The sequence below is a fragment of the Ceratotherium simum genome, chromosome 20 (genome assembly GCF_057802395.1).
Source record: "Ceratotherium simum simum isolate JZ-2026a chromosome 20, ASM5780239v1, whole genome shotgun sequence".
NCBI lineage: Eukaryota > Metazoa > Chordata > Mammalia > Perissodactyla > Rhinocerotidae > Ceratotherium > Ceratotherium simum.
Genome location: NC_141919.1, coordinates 13,932,118 through 13,946,115, shown reverse-complemented (window position 1 = coordinate 13,946,115; position 13,998 = coordinate 13,932,118). Strand labels below are relative to the sequence as shown.

The window sequence follows — 13,998 nt, the reverse complement described above, 5'->3', positions numbered from 1 at the left end:
GGTTTATTTTGCTATAGCAATATGAAATGAAACCATCCTCAAGATTAGTTTCTATAGGATCATTGGAAAATTGAACAGCTTAAAAAGGACCAGCAAGCGCTCAACTATTTTCCACAAAACTCTGAGTGAATACTGAAGAAAAGATTAATTAGAAATATGTATTTAAATTTTTAGAAATATTAATATTTAAAAAAAGATTACTAATTTGTAAACACCTGATTTAAAAGCCACCAGGACCTTGGAATAAATCATGAGGAAATTCAAATTTAGAGTGTTTTCTAACAACTATTCCATATTCTCCAGATGAGAATAACTGACAAGTCCTTCCTTCCTTCTGCTTCTTCCCCTTCACTTTCTCTTCCTCCGTCTTCCCCTCACTTTCTCTTCCCTTTCCACCGCCCTACTTCTCCCACCTCTCCCCTTGCTTTCCACCCCCTACCTCCACACCACTGGCTCTAAACTATCTAAGGGGGTATTTATAATCTGCATGGAAGCTTTTTGACCAGTATACATGCCCAAGCCCCTCCACTTAGAAGTTTGGGGCAATACCCTGAAATCTGTTTTCACGAAGTTTCCCTGATTCTAATGCATACTTCTAGTTTAAAATTACTAATTTAAAGAGTCTGAAATTAAGATTGTAATGGGTCTTACAAATATCAGTAATTTTGATTGATACTCATGATTTAGTAAATAATTTAGTTATCCATTGTGGTGTGTATTAAATTGCAAGAAAATGCTTATCTTTTGCTTAAAGCATCATGGATTACTCGTATTTATTAACCTTTACAGCACCAAAGCCCTTTACAGATGTCAGTATTGTCATGAGATCTGCAGGGCATTCCCAGATATCACGTATTAAGTAAGTGTCTTAATACATTTCTTGTGTGTTCATTTAATGTTTTGACTTAAGTATGTGAGTTAATTGCACTCTTTAAAAAGATAAATTTCAGGTAAGTCAAAGATTTAAGTGTAAAATATTAAATTATGAAGGTCATAGGAAAAATCTATTATTTTATAATCTTGGTGAGTCAGAAGGCTCTGAATGAAATATTCATAGATATTAACAATAGTCATTTCTAAATTGTGGTTATTTTCCTTGTTATTTGTTTTCTCTCTTAAGTTATCTATAATTATTGCATATTGTTTTAGAAACAAGAAAGAAAATATTTTCAAATTTGGGCACTGCTCAGTCTAAAAAACAGAATATTGACAGAAATATCCATCTATGTATTACTCCCCTATTTGTTGTTTCCTCTACCTTATCACCAAGATAAACACTTTCTTTATTCCTTGCTTTTTAAAATATAGTTTTATTATATATGTGGACCTAAACATTATGCTTTTTAGTTTTCCTTTTTTTCCCCTAATTTTTAAAAAATTTTTTCAAAATGTACATGTACTCCTGGGACTTGCTTTTTTCATTCACCTTTTTACTAAAATATATTCATTTTGTTGGATGTAGCTAGAGTTTTTCATTATCACTAATATATAATATTCTGTTATATGACTATATATCACAGTTTACTTATTGATTTCCTCTCTATAGATATTTTCATATTTTGAGTTTGTTGCTATTGTGAACAATCTTGTCATGACATTTTTTTATTTATTAATCTAGGAAGTCCTAAGTTTCAATGTACTAATATTTAGCTAATACTTTTTTTTCTCATCTAATTTTCTTAATGCAGCTAATTGATGATTTTTAAATGTTTTCTATTTTATAATGTAGGTACTTCAAAGTGTTGATCCAAGAAATGGATCTCAGGTTAGATCTTGGGTTTGTCTATGCTTTAGCAGAACTTGTGACAGAAGCTGAAGTGACTGAAAAAACAGAGGTAAGATACAATAATAGCATTGATGGGAAGAATTAGGGAAAGAGGAGGACTAAAAAAAAATGATATCATTATAAATTCTTAAAGGTGTTAAAATGGTTTTGTTCCATTTTAAACATACAGTTTTTAAATTTTTATTATGCTGCTGTGGTGAGTATATTGGTAGAAATCACATTTTCAGATTATAAAAGATGGAAGCAAGACAAGTTAAAATAGCCTTTTAAAAGTGAGTTAGCAAATAGGAAGAAAGATTTTAGGCCAATAGTAGAGGGAAGAAGATAAGAAGTTTTTTCTTATTTTATTTTCCTGTGTTACTTTTGTTTTGATTAATAATTTAGAAATTTGGGTATAACCAGGATATTTGATGACAGAAGGAGTAAGGCAAATAAAAGTATCTTATTTGTGACTGATGGGGAAAGACTATAAGGTGGGTTTTAGGATGGATCAGATATGGGCTCTTTTTCAGTTGCCTTCATGGAAAGAATTCAGAAGATAAGACAAACTATGTGGATAAAGACTTAGTTTTTTCTTTTAATAACAATTTATTGAGATATAGTTCACTTACCATACATTTTACTCATTTAAAGTGTACAATTCAGTGGTTTTTAGTTCATTCACAAAGTTGTACAACCATCATCACTGTCTAATTCCAGAACGTTGTCATCACCCCAAAAAGAAATCACCCTAGCCCCATGCAGCCAGTGATGTACTTTCTATTTATGGATTTTCCTCTTCCAGACATTTCATATTAATGAAATCATACACTCTGTAATCTTCTGGTGGGCTTCTTTCACATAGCATAATATCTTCAAGGTTCATCCATGTTGTAGCATGTATCAGTACTTCATTTCTTTTTATGGCCAAGTAATATTCTGTTGCATGGATATGCTGCATATTGTTTTCTGTTCATCAGTTAATTTGACATTTGGGCTGTTTCCACATTTTGGCAATTATGAATAATGCTGTTATGAATATTTGTGTACAAGTTTTACTTAAATTCTAGCCATCCTAGTGGGTGTGAAGTAGTATATCAGAGTGGTTTTGATTCGCATTTACCTGATGAGTAATGATGTTGAGCATCTTTTGATGTGTTAATTGACCATTTGCCTATCATCCGTGGAGAAATGTCTATTCAGATCCTTTGCCTATAACAATAGGCAATCCTTTAAACAGTCCATTAAACAAATGGATTGTCTTTACTGAATTGTATAAGTTCTTTGTATATTCTGAATACAAGTCCTGTATCAGATATATGATTTGTAAATATTTTCTCTCATTCTATGTGTTGTGTTTTACTTTCTTGATGTCTTTTGAAGCACAAAAGTTTTTAATGTTAATGAAGTCCAAATTATTTTTTCCTTTGTTGCTCACATTTTTGGTGTCATTTATAAGAATCCTTTGCCAAATCCAAGGTTATGAAGATTTAGCCTGGCGTTATAAGGGTTTTAAAGTTTTAGCTCTTACAGTTAGGTCTTTCATCTATTTTGAGTTAATTTTTGTATATGTTGTGAGGTAAGGGTCCAACATCAGTCTTTTTTATTTGCTTATCCAATTGTCCCAGTATCATTGGTGAAAAGAGTGTTCATTGCCCATTAATGGTCTTGGTACCCTTGTCAAAAATCAGTTGACCATAGACACATGGTTTTATTCCATTGATGTGTGCACTTCTTGTGCCAATACTGCACTGTCTTGTGCTTTATACTAAGTTTTGAGAAGTAAAGTTTTTGAGAAGTATGAGTCCTCCTACTTGGTTCTTTTTCAAGATTGTTTTGGTTATTTTGGGTCCCTTTGCATTTCCATATGAATTTTAGAATCAGCTTGTCAACTTCTTCAGAGGAGTCATCTGGGGTTCTGACAGGGATTACATTGCACCTGGAGATCACTTTGGGGGGCATTGCCATCTTAACAATGTTGAGTCTTCCTTGAACGTGGGATGTTTTCTATTTACATAGATCTTCTTTGTTTTCTTTCAACAATGATTTATGGTTTTTAGAGTATAAGTTTTGTACTTCTTTTGTTAAATTTATTTCTGAGTATTTCATTCATTTTTTACAGTATTGTGAAAGAAATTTTCTTAATCTCATTTTCAGTTTGTTCATTGCAAGTATATAGAAATAAAATTGATGTTTGTATATTGATCCTGTGTTCTGCAAACTTACTGAACTTGTTCATTAGCTCTAATAGTTGTTTTGTGGATTCTTCAGGGTTTTGTATATGTAAGATCATGTCATCTGAGAATAGAGGTAGTTTTACTTCTTCCTTTCTCATCTGGATGGCTTTTGTTTCTTTTTCTTGGATAATTGCCCTGCTGGAATCTCTAGCAACGTTGAATAGAAGTGCCAAGAGCAGACATCCTTGCCTTGTTTCAGATCTTAGAGGGAAAGCTTTCAATCTTTCACTATCAATTATAATGTTGACAGTGGATTTTTTTTGTAGATACCCTTTATCTGGTTGAGTTCTCTTCTATTCCTGGTTTGTTGAGTGTTTTTATCATGAAAATGTGTTGAATTTTGTCAGATGCTTTTTCTGCATCTATTGGGATGACTGTGTGGTTTTTGTTTTTGTTCTGAGATATTTTTATTACATTGGATGTTAAAACAACCTGTACCTGGGATAAATTCTGCTTGGTCATTTGTATAATTTTTTGTATGTATTTTGCTGGATTTAGTTTGCGAGTATTTTGTTGAAGATTTTTGTGTTCATGTTCATAAGAGATATTGGTCTGTCATTATAGGCCAAACAGTATATTATATATATTATTTAATCAATTGCTTTTTAAATCAGTTAAGAGAAGAAAGGGAAAAGATTATATATTTATACTGTCTTTTATAATTACATAATTACCTTCACCAGTGCTTTGTTACCAGTGAATATGTCATCCCACTGCCTTCATACCTCGTTTCTGCCAAGAAGCCAATTATTAATCTTATTGGGGTCCCCTTGTATGTAATAAGTCATTTTTTTCTTCTCATTTTTAAGATTTTCTCCTTGTCTTTGACTTTCAGCATTTTTTTTACTATTATGTATCTGTTTGTGAACCTCTGCATTTATTGCACTTGGAGTTCATTAAGCTTCCTGGGTACGTAGCTTAGTGTTTTTCAATAAATTTGGGAAGTTTTCAAGCATTATTTCTTCAAATATTTTTTCTACTTCTTTTTCTTTTCTCTCTCCTCTCCTTCTGATACAGTTATGCGTCCCTTAATGACAGGGATACGTTCTGGGAAATGTATCATTAGGCAGTTGCGTCACTGTGTGAACATCATAGAGTGTGCTAACACAAACCTAGATGGTATAGCCTACTACACATCTAGGCTATATGGTACTAATCTCATGGAACCACCATCACATATGTGGTCCATCACTGACCAAAACGTCATTATGTGGCGTATGATTGTACTCCCATATTGCCTATGTTAGTATGTTTAGTGGTGACGCACATTGCTCTGAGACTGTTCGTTTTTCTTCATTCTTTTTTCTCTGTTCTTCAGATTGCATAATCTCTAACAGTTTATCTTCAAGTTCACTAATGAAGTGAAGCATTTGATGTAGCATATAATGAAGCATTTAAACTTCTACCAGTTCAAATACACTGTTAAGTCCTTCTAGTGAATTTTCCATTTCTTTTATACTTTTCAACTCCAGAATTTCTATTTGGTTCTTTTTTATAATTTCTCTCTGTATTGATATTCTCTATTTGATGTGACATTATCATTATACTTTCCTTTACTTCTCCAAATATTATGATTTCCCTTGGTTCTTGGAACATGTTTATAATGGTTACTTTGAAGTCTTTTTCTTTTAAACCAAACCTGGTCACTCTCACAGGCAGTTTCTTTTGCCTACTCTTTTCCCAGGATATGGGTCATACATTCCTGTGTCTTTGCATATCTTATGATTTTTAGTTGGAAACTGGACATTTTAGATAATAGGCTGTAGCAACTGTGGGTACTGGTCCCCCTCTTCCCAAGGCTTGTTACTGTTATTAGTTTCTTCATTTAGTGACTGGCTGGATTATTTTATTGAAGTCTAGCCCACCCACACCTCTGCCTTCCCCTGCAGTGCTAAGCCTTTGATGTTGCTCCTCAGGGAGACAAAGATTTGGGATACCCACCATTTCCCTGGAATAACAGTGGTTTTGACAGGGCTTTCTTCATCTCTTTCCATGACCACACTCAACTGTTAAACTCCACTGATTGCTGGCTGGTTGCTCTGTTTTTTTCAACAGTGCCTTAGGTAAATTGGGTAAATTGCTTAGGGTAAAATGCTGTACAGACTAATCCAATCAAATTTGGGCTGCTTTGAAGGAATTGATCTGGAGATAAGTGTTTGAAATATCTGACCGAAGGAGGACTCTTCTAAATTGTTTCTTTCCCGTGTTCTCTCATGAAAACTAATAGGCTTACAGTTTAGTCTGTAACTTCATTGAATCAATGATTTTCCTCCCAGTTACCTTGCACCACAACATCCACTGTTTCCTAAAGCACTCTTATGCTTGAACTCCTTCACGCTCTGTTGTAAATGAAGTCAATTTCTTTGGAAATAGATTAGGAGCTGACTGTTTTAAAGTCTACTACCCCCCCAGGCAAAATCTCTGAACCAGAGTCATGGAGCTGGGGGTGAGGCAAGGGTGCTCAGAACCCCAATATTCTCAGTGGTATCACACCCAAGTAGAAAGACCCACTTTGTTTCATGAGTGGAAACTGGGCAGATTCAGAAGGAAGCTCCTACCTTCCTTGTAATTTAGCCTCAGCAGCTGATAGCTGGGGGCAGGATGAGAAATTCTGACATCCTCTGCCTTCCGGGAAGAAAGTCTTCCAATTGGAGTCTGGGCAGAGAGGGAGCTCTGTGTTCTCAGGTGTACCAGTCTTGAGTGGAGTTCTGGCTTGTTGAGCTGGGAGTGGGAACTGAGAGAATGTTCGTTGTTCAGATACCACAGACTTCCTTTTCTTAACCTAATTTTTGTGGATTAATAGATATTTCATTTGCTTATATCCTTAGGACCGTTCATAACGGCCTCAAATGTTTTTTTAAATAGATTTTACCAGTTTCACTGGGGAGCTAGTCTAAAGAGCTTCTCACACTGTCATCCCAGAAGTCAATTTCCAAATATACTTTTAATAAGGCTCTCATTTTGATGATTTTGTTAATAGGTTAAAATATGAATGTTGGGCCATTTCTCAGCACATAGAAGTAACTTAGATTTGTGAGTGTTTGGAAGAGAAGTAGTGTTGATTATCAAGAATGAAAGCACTAATCACTTCATGTAAAATTATTTTCAATGCCTTCTCTTTTTTTGATTATATTACTGGCCTCTGTAGATGTGTTGGTAAGGCATTTACCAAAAAGCTACCAGTGAACTATGATTATATTTTTAAAAAATATATTTCTAAGAAAGTACTGATGGATTGGATTAGTGGCCTTTTGGAATAAAATCTATGGTCACATGAAGAAAAGCTTAGTGTCTTAATGGATTGGATGGAAACATAGAAGATATGCTTATCAGTTTGTGAGTGACAGAACTTTCCTAACAATAGAGATGTTAGTTTCCCTTCTGAGGCAGTAACTTTCCAATCATGAGCAATGTTGAATCTGGATATTATAGAGGAGTGTTCTGCAGTGTGAGCTATTGGCTTAAATACCTCATGCAGATAGGTCCCTTAAATTTTTAATATTTTTATGTTCCTGTGTAGGTTGAACTTTTTCATAAAGATATAGAAGCTTTCCAAGAAGAATGTAAAACAGTTTCATTGGCAGACTCATCACAAGTCAGTCTCTATGAATACTTTCATATATCTCCTATCAAGGTAGGGGAAAAATAAGTCATTTTTATTATCCTTGATAATCTAGGTAATAGCAAATCAACTTGATCTGTTTGGGGGGATATACCATTTAAATTATGTTCTTTAGTAGTATGTAAATTCTGTAACTTTACAATTACGAATGTAAATAAATAACAAAGAAATAATCCTTTTAAATTTTTATTTATACTTATAATAATTTTTTACCATGTGGAAATAATAGTGGAGCCACCTACTACATGTGGATTATATGTTTATATCTTCACCTAGCATAATGTCACCTTAGTTTTCTGTTAAGGTGTTTATGACAATTTTCAAAATTTTGTATATAATGTGTGTATAACTATTTTTTTTAATTGAGGCATAATTGACATATAAGATTCTTTTAGTTTCAGGTGTACAACATAATGATTCAATATTTGCATATGCTGTGAAATGACCACCACAGTAATTCTAGTTACCTTCTGTCACCATACAGTGTTATAAATTTTTTTTCTTCTGATGAGAACTTTTAAGATTTACTCTCTTAGCAACTTTCATGTGTGCAATACAGTATTATTAACTATACTGTATAAGTTTTAAATTAATTTGTAAAGTAACCTTGATTTAAGAATTGAAGTTTGAATGGAAGTAAATGTAAGTTCTTAACACAAAGTTTCTATGAGTTACTTACATAATACTTGAAGAAAAATTATTCTACAACTATATATACAATATGTATATGCATACAATACAAAAGTGCTTTTTGACTGGCTTCACCGTGCTAACTTAGTTCTAATAGTTGAAACATTCACTTTTCGAGATATTTGAGTTATTTCCAACAACTTCAACTTTTAGATTTAAATGTTATTAAAAAGTGTGTAAAGGAGCCTGTCCGGTAGCGTAGAGGTTAAGTTTGCACCCTCTGCTTCAGTGGCCCAGGGTTTGCTGGTTCGGATACCGGGTGTGGACCTATGCACCACTTATCAAGCCATGCTGAGGCAGCATCCCACATAGAAGAGCCATGAAGGACATACAGCTGTGATATACAACTATGCGTTGGGGCTTTGGGGAGAAAAAAAAAATTAAAAGAAAAATTAAAAACAAAAAGTGTGTAAAAGTTAATATTTTCCTAGGTTTACTAAAATTATTGAATTGAACTAAATATCATATCATCTTACATTGCTGAATTTAAAATTTAAAAAGAGCTGTACTAGATTTTAAATTTCTTTAACTTTCCACTTATTAATTTTGGCATAAACCAGATAATTTTGAAATCTTATTTATGGTGTAGTGAATTTAAAATGAGATTAAATTTTAAAAGTTAAAATTGTCATTATGAAGATAGTGCTTTAAATATTTATCTCTTTATCTCTTTAGTTGCATTTAAGTGTTTCACTGAGTTCGGGTAAAGAAGCTAAAGATTCAGAACAACGTGGAGGACTGATTGCAGTTCATTCTTTAAATCTTTTGCTGAAGAGTATTGGTGCCACTCTTACAGATGTACAAGATGTAGTTTTTAAGTATGTTTAATATTCAAGTCTATAAATTGGTGAAAAGTCCATTTTATATTTACCTAAAAATTTTCTAAGTGAAAAAGTGTGTAAAGTACATTGCAGATCATAGGCAAAATACAGTTTTTGCTGTTAAATGGAATATAATTTAAGTAACATATTACCTGCTAACCCTTAACTATTAAATAGCAGAATAATTATTAAATAATTGCCTTAAGAAAGAGGGACAGAGGCCATGCAAGTTTGTGCATTATATAAGGCCTTTCTGGCCTAGGGAAGGATTCTTAAGAGGCTGTGTATGCCCAAAGGTGTGGTGTTTAAAAGAGGTGGTGCTTAAAACGGCTTCAAGGCCTATAGGATCAAGATTCTTCAAAGCATTTGTGACTAGAATGAAATGAATGCCATGACAGCAAAAGTGAAGGGATAAGTTTAAATGTTACCATCAAGAATTTACATTTTAATGTGAGTCATAATGGAAGCTATTAGAGTATCTGACCAAAGAGACTCAGAGAGTCTGAGGGGAGACTTTAGATGAGAATGAGCTTTTTGGATAGCACCTAGACCTGTTAAGAACAGTAGTAAGAATCAATAAGTCCAATGAGAGATAACTCTAAATCTAGATAAAGTTAGGTAACAGTCAAATTAAAGAACATAGCTTTAAAGACATCGGGAATAGGATGAGCTTTTTAATCTTGGTACTGTCATATCCGCTAGCATAGAGCTTCCCAATTAATGGAGCGGGTATATGCTGTGAACAGGTTATAAGTAAACCAGTCTTGATTCCTCAGCTGTCAGCTGATCAGGACCTGCAGCAACTGAACTGTGTCCATTCTTGAGCAGCCTCTCCATTTATCTCAGTGTGTCAAACATTTTCTGTGTGGGCCATAATAGGACAGAGTTGAGAAATACGGTTCATGTCCAGGGGCGCAGTCTCTGAATCTCCTAAATTATGTGAAAATGTGTATATATTGGCAGCTTTTCTGAGGATAAGATCCATAGCTTTTATCAGATTCTTAGAGGGTTCTTTGATCAGAATGTGCAGAGATGTATGTTAAAGAGTAGATTTTCTGATTGGCATGGGAAAATGTACTAAAAGGAAAGATTTGTAGAAAAATTCTAAAGAAAATAAAACTATTCATTAATAGTAAAAACATCTCTCTCTTTCTTTTTCTCCACACATGTATTTATATATTTATATGTTTTTTTCAGGCTTGCATTTTTTGAACTCAACTATCAGTTCCATACAACATCTGAACTACAATCTGAAGTAATAAGACACTATTCAAAACAGGTTTGTCTGAGATTATTTCACAAAGGGACAGAGTGGTATAAAATAGTGAAACTGCATGTGTCTGTATATGTATAATGTAGATTTGGCAAGGAAGTGAATAGCCATTTTCAAATTTTTTAAACTTTTTTTTTCCCTCAGAATTGTAGAAAGAAATTGAGCCCAACCCCCATTTCATTTTTTTGTCTTGTTTTTTAGCCACTGACAGAAATCTTTTCTGGATCAGTGTGGCCTAGACATAAATCTTTAAATAAAATATTAAGTAATTCATCACACTTCCTTAAAAAAAATAGGTTCAAGGGAAACAATTTATTAGTAACTAACTGATGAAAACAGGATATTTTTAATGTAATTGAGTTATTGAGTCAGTTAGATATATTATCTTAATGGATTTTTTTCCACCTCTAGAAAGAATCCTGTATCATATGATATAACTGTATTGTATTGTATGATATTGTATGATATAACTTATTTAGTATCTGAGGCATCTGTTGTGTAGTGGACAGGTCACTGAGCATGACCAGGAGGTCTGGGTTTGGATCCCGGTTTAGCCATTTACCCACTGTGTGACCCTGGGCATCATTTGACCTGTATGTTTCTCTAGCCTTTAAAATGATGGTGGTAATAACTGTCAAACATAGCTGTAAAAGTGAAAGCATTTTGAATATTCTAAAGCTTATGTAAATATGTCATATGATTTCCAATATTCTAACACCAATCTGCTTTTTAAAAATGAAAACTAGGGATGAATAAGGTGATATGATTTAGGTGTTGAAATTGGTGGTAAGAGTGAAAAAAACTGGATATATGTAGTGAACATAAGAAAAAAATATTAAATCTGATTACCTGAATTGATTAATGTTCATATTGCATTTTTAGGCCATTAAGCAGATGTATGTACTCATTCTTGGACTTGAAGTTTTGGGAAATCCCTTTGGCTTGATTAGAGAATTTTCTGAAGGTGTGGAAGCATTTTTTTATGAACCTTACCAGGTAAAATAGTTATCCTTGCCTTATGCAGTATATCACACTAACACTTTTGAATAAATAATGCATTCCAGTTGTTCACTTGAGTTATGGGTATAAATAGATTTTGGGAGACACAACAAAAGGATATTATTTTCCCTCAAAATTTAAACTTAAGACTTTACTAAGATATACTGAATTTTTTAAGTGTTCTGTTGGAACATTAAAGGTGGGTAAACTTCACGCTATAGTAGAAGGAAGACCACCATGGACAGGTAGTCAGGAATTCTTGCTTTGCACAATAGTGTGGGACAATAAAAATAATCGTGCAAGCTGACACTGTGCAGAGCAATCTTAATAATCAATGGCAAAAAATATGGTTGTTCTATGTCCTTTAAAAATTTCTGTCAAAACTCTCATACTTTCACTTATAATGAAAATAAAGTAGACCTGTTGTTTATTTTGTATAGTGTAATTTAAGATTAGATATATTAAGAATTAAAGTATTTTTTTTTTTTTTAATTATCAAGAGTAGTTTGTGCTTACTTTCTCATCATATAACTTACAATACAGAGCAAGCATCTTTTGTATGTTTTGGTAAATAGTCATAATCTTTTCTAGGTTTGGATCAACTTCCAACATTTTATCCTTTGCACTTTCTGAGAATTGTGTAATGTGACGTTTTTTGCTGCTATCAGTTCTTCTGGGAAATCTTTATTCTTTTGGTCACTACTACTTTCCTCATTTATAGCAATAAGTTCACCTTTAAAAGTAAATAGAACCTTATTTGTTATTATTATTTTTTGACCCTTTAGGGAGCCATTCAGGGTCCTGAAGAGTTTGTCGAAGGAATGGCACTAGGACTGAAAGCACTAGTTGGTGGGGCTGTTGGTAAGAAACAGAATGCCTACCAATATGATTATGCTAGAAAGTCATGATATATTTGCTTTTATTAAAGATATTATAACTTCTGCTAGGTGGATTAGCTGGTGCTGCCTCCAGAATCACCAGTGCTATGGCTAAAGGGGTAGCAGCTATGACTATGGATGAAGACTACCAACAGAAGAGAAGAGAAGCCATGAATAAGCAACCAGCTGGTCTTAGAGAAGGCATCACTCGTGGAGGAAAAGGCTTAGTTTCTGTAAGAAATTTCCCAGTGTTGTGAACATTTTAGGGAATTTCTTTTAAAGCCACGTTCTGTGAATAAGGAAATAGGCATAGAATTTTCAGTCCTTCATATATTATTTGGATATTGGAGGAACAGTAAATTGTGGCCTACATAAAATACATCAGTAGCCTCCAAAAGCATTCAGTTTAAATAAAATAGTTAGGAAGTACATTAATTCTTATGGTATCTAGAAAGCACAGCTCTGTATTTTTTTTGTAAGCCAGGTTCAGTTCTTCAAGCCATCCTGTGAAAGTATTATAAATTTTCACTTGTGCTTTCCCTCTAGGGTTTTGTAAGTGGCATAACAGGAATTGTTACAAAACCAATCAAAGGCAAGTATGATAGTTCTTTTAGGTAATGTATATTACCAAGTCTTTTACAAGTTGATTCTATTTTCATTCTTCATCCAGTTGTCTAAAACTTTGTCTTTTTTTCTTTCTAGGAGCTCAAAAAGAAGGAGCAGCTGGTTTCTTTAAAGGTGTTGGGAAAGGTTTAGTTGGAGCAGTGGCAAGGCCAACAGGAGGCATCATAGACATGGCTAGCAGTACATTTCAGGGAATAAAAAGGTAAATTCTCTTTGATGTAGGATATGAGTAAAATGCTTAAACCACAAGAAATGAAATAAATTTGCTGTTTGGCTCAAGGTACTTAGTTATGAACCCTGTAATATGACAAGTTGCATATGATCTTTATAATTCCTTTTGATACTTTTTACGTTGTTGCCATTGCATCATTTCAACTTGATAGAGTTCTCCTTTATTGGTCATTTATTCCCAGGGTTCTTGGCAGGAAAGGTTTAGCAAGTTAAACAAGCTTTTCAGTTATGTTGATTGAAATACATTATGATAGTGTAATGCTATATGTCAGTTATAAAATTAGCAAATGTAATATTCTGTCTCCTTTTTTGAGAAATAAAGAATGGCATTTTATATTCCTGGTTCAAACTTAGCCTGTGTTTGCCCTTCCTTTAAAGGATGCTCTTATTTTGTTATGAAACATTACATCCATTCCCTTTATTTCTCTTCATTTGTGCAATAATTTTAAAACATGTTATCTCTTCCTCCAAATTAAGTTTAGTTTATGACTGAAATTTACTAGTTACATTTTCGTTCTCTGTTCTAGAAATTTGCGACACATACAACAGTTGGTTAAATTCATGCTAATGAGACATAACTTAGAAAGTTAGGTGGGTGGATATCTCCCTAATCTGTTTCCTTTTGTATTTTCTCTTACTTCCTGCTCTATAGGGATAAGTATTGTCATCTGATGAGCTGCTTCTCTTAAGTCAATATTTCATACTCCTTACCATAATTGGATGTTTCTGGTTTTGTAATTTAGAATTAGGATGAGAAAAAAAGGTTCAGTCTCTTCTGCCTGTAACTTTAGTTTCACACGTATGATGTGTTGAGTCATAGTCATCAGAGAAACTCAAAAGTCAATGAAACATAAGGAA

General features: G+C 33.4%; 1 protein-coding gene across 5 annotated transcripts in view; it reads left to right on the top strand.

Moving 5' to 3' along the window:
- Positions 1 to 13,998, top strand: part of VPS13A (vacuolar protein sorting 13 homolog A) — a 252,521-nt gene that overhangs the window by 197,848 nt on the left and 40,675 nt on the right. For all 5 annotated transcript variants that reach the window (XM_087444443.1, XM_004439626.3, XM_087444444.1 and 2 more), the window contains exons 58-67: positions 790 to 859; positions 1,730 to 1,835; positions 7,523 to 7,636; positions 8,990 to 9,132; positions 10,333 to 10,414; positions 11,291 to 11,404; positions 12,193 to 12,268; positions 12,355 to 12,518; positions 12,832 to 12,877; positions 12,988 to 13,111. In XM_087444443.1, coding sequence (XP_087300569.1) covers positions 790 to 859; positions 1,730 to 1,835; positions 7,523 to 7,636; positions 8,990 to 9,132; positions 10,333 to 10,414; positions 11,291 to 11,404; positions 12,193 to 12,268; positions 12,355 to 12,518; positions 12,832 to 12,877; positions 12,988 to 13,111 — 1,039 coding nt within the window. The remainder of the gene's footprint in view (positions 1 to 789; positions 860 to 1,729; positions 1,836 to 7,522; positions 7,637 to 8,989; positions 9,133 to 10,332; positions 10,415 to 11,290; positions 11,405 to 12,192; positions 12,269 to 12,354; positions 12,519 to 12,831; positions 12,878 to 12,987; positions 13,112 to 13,998) is intronic.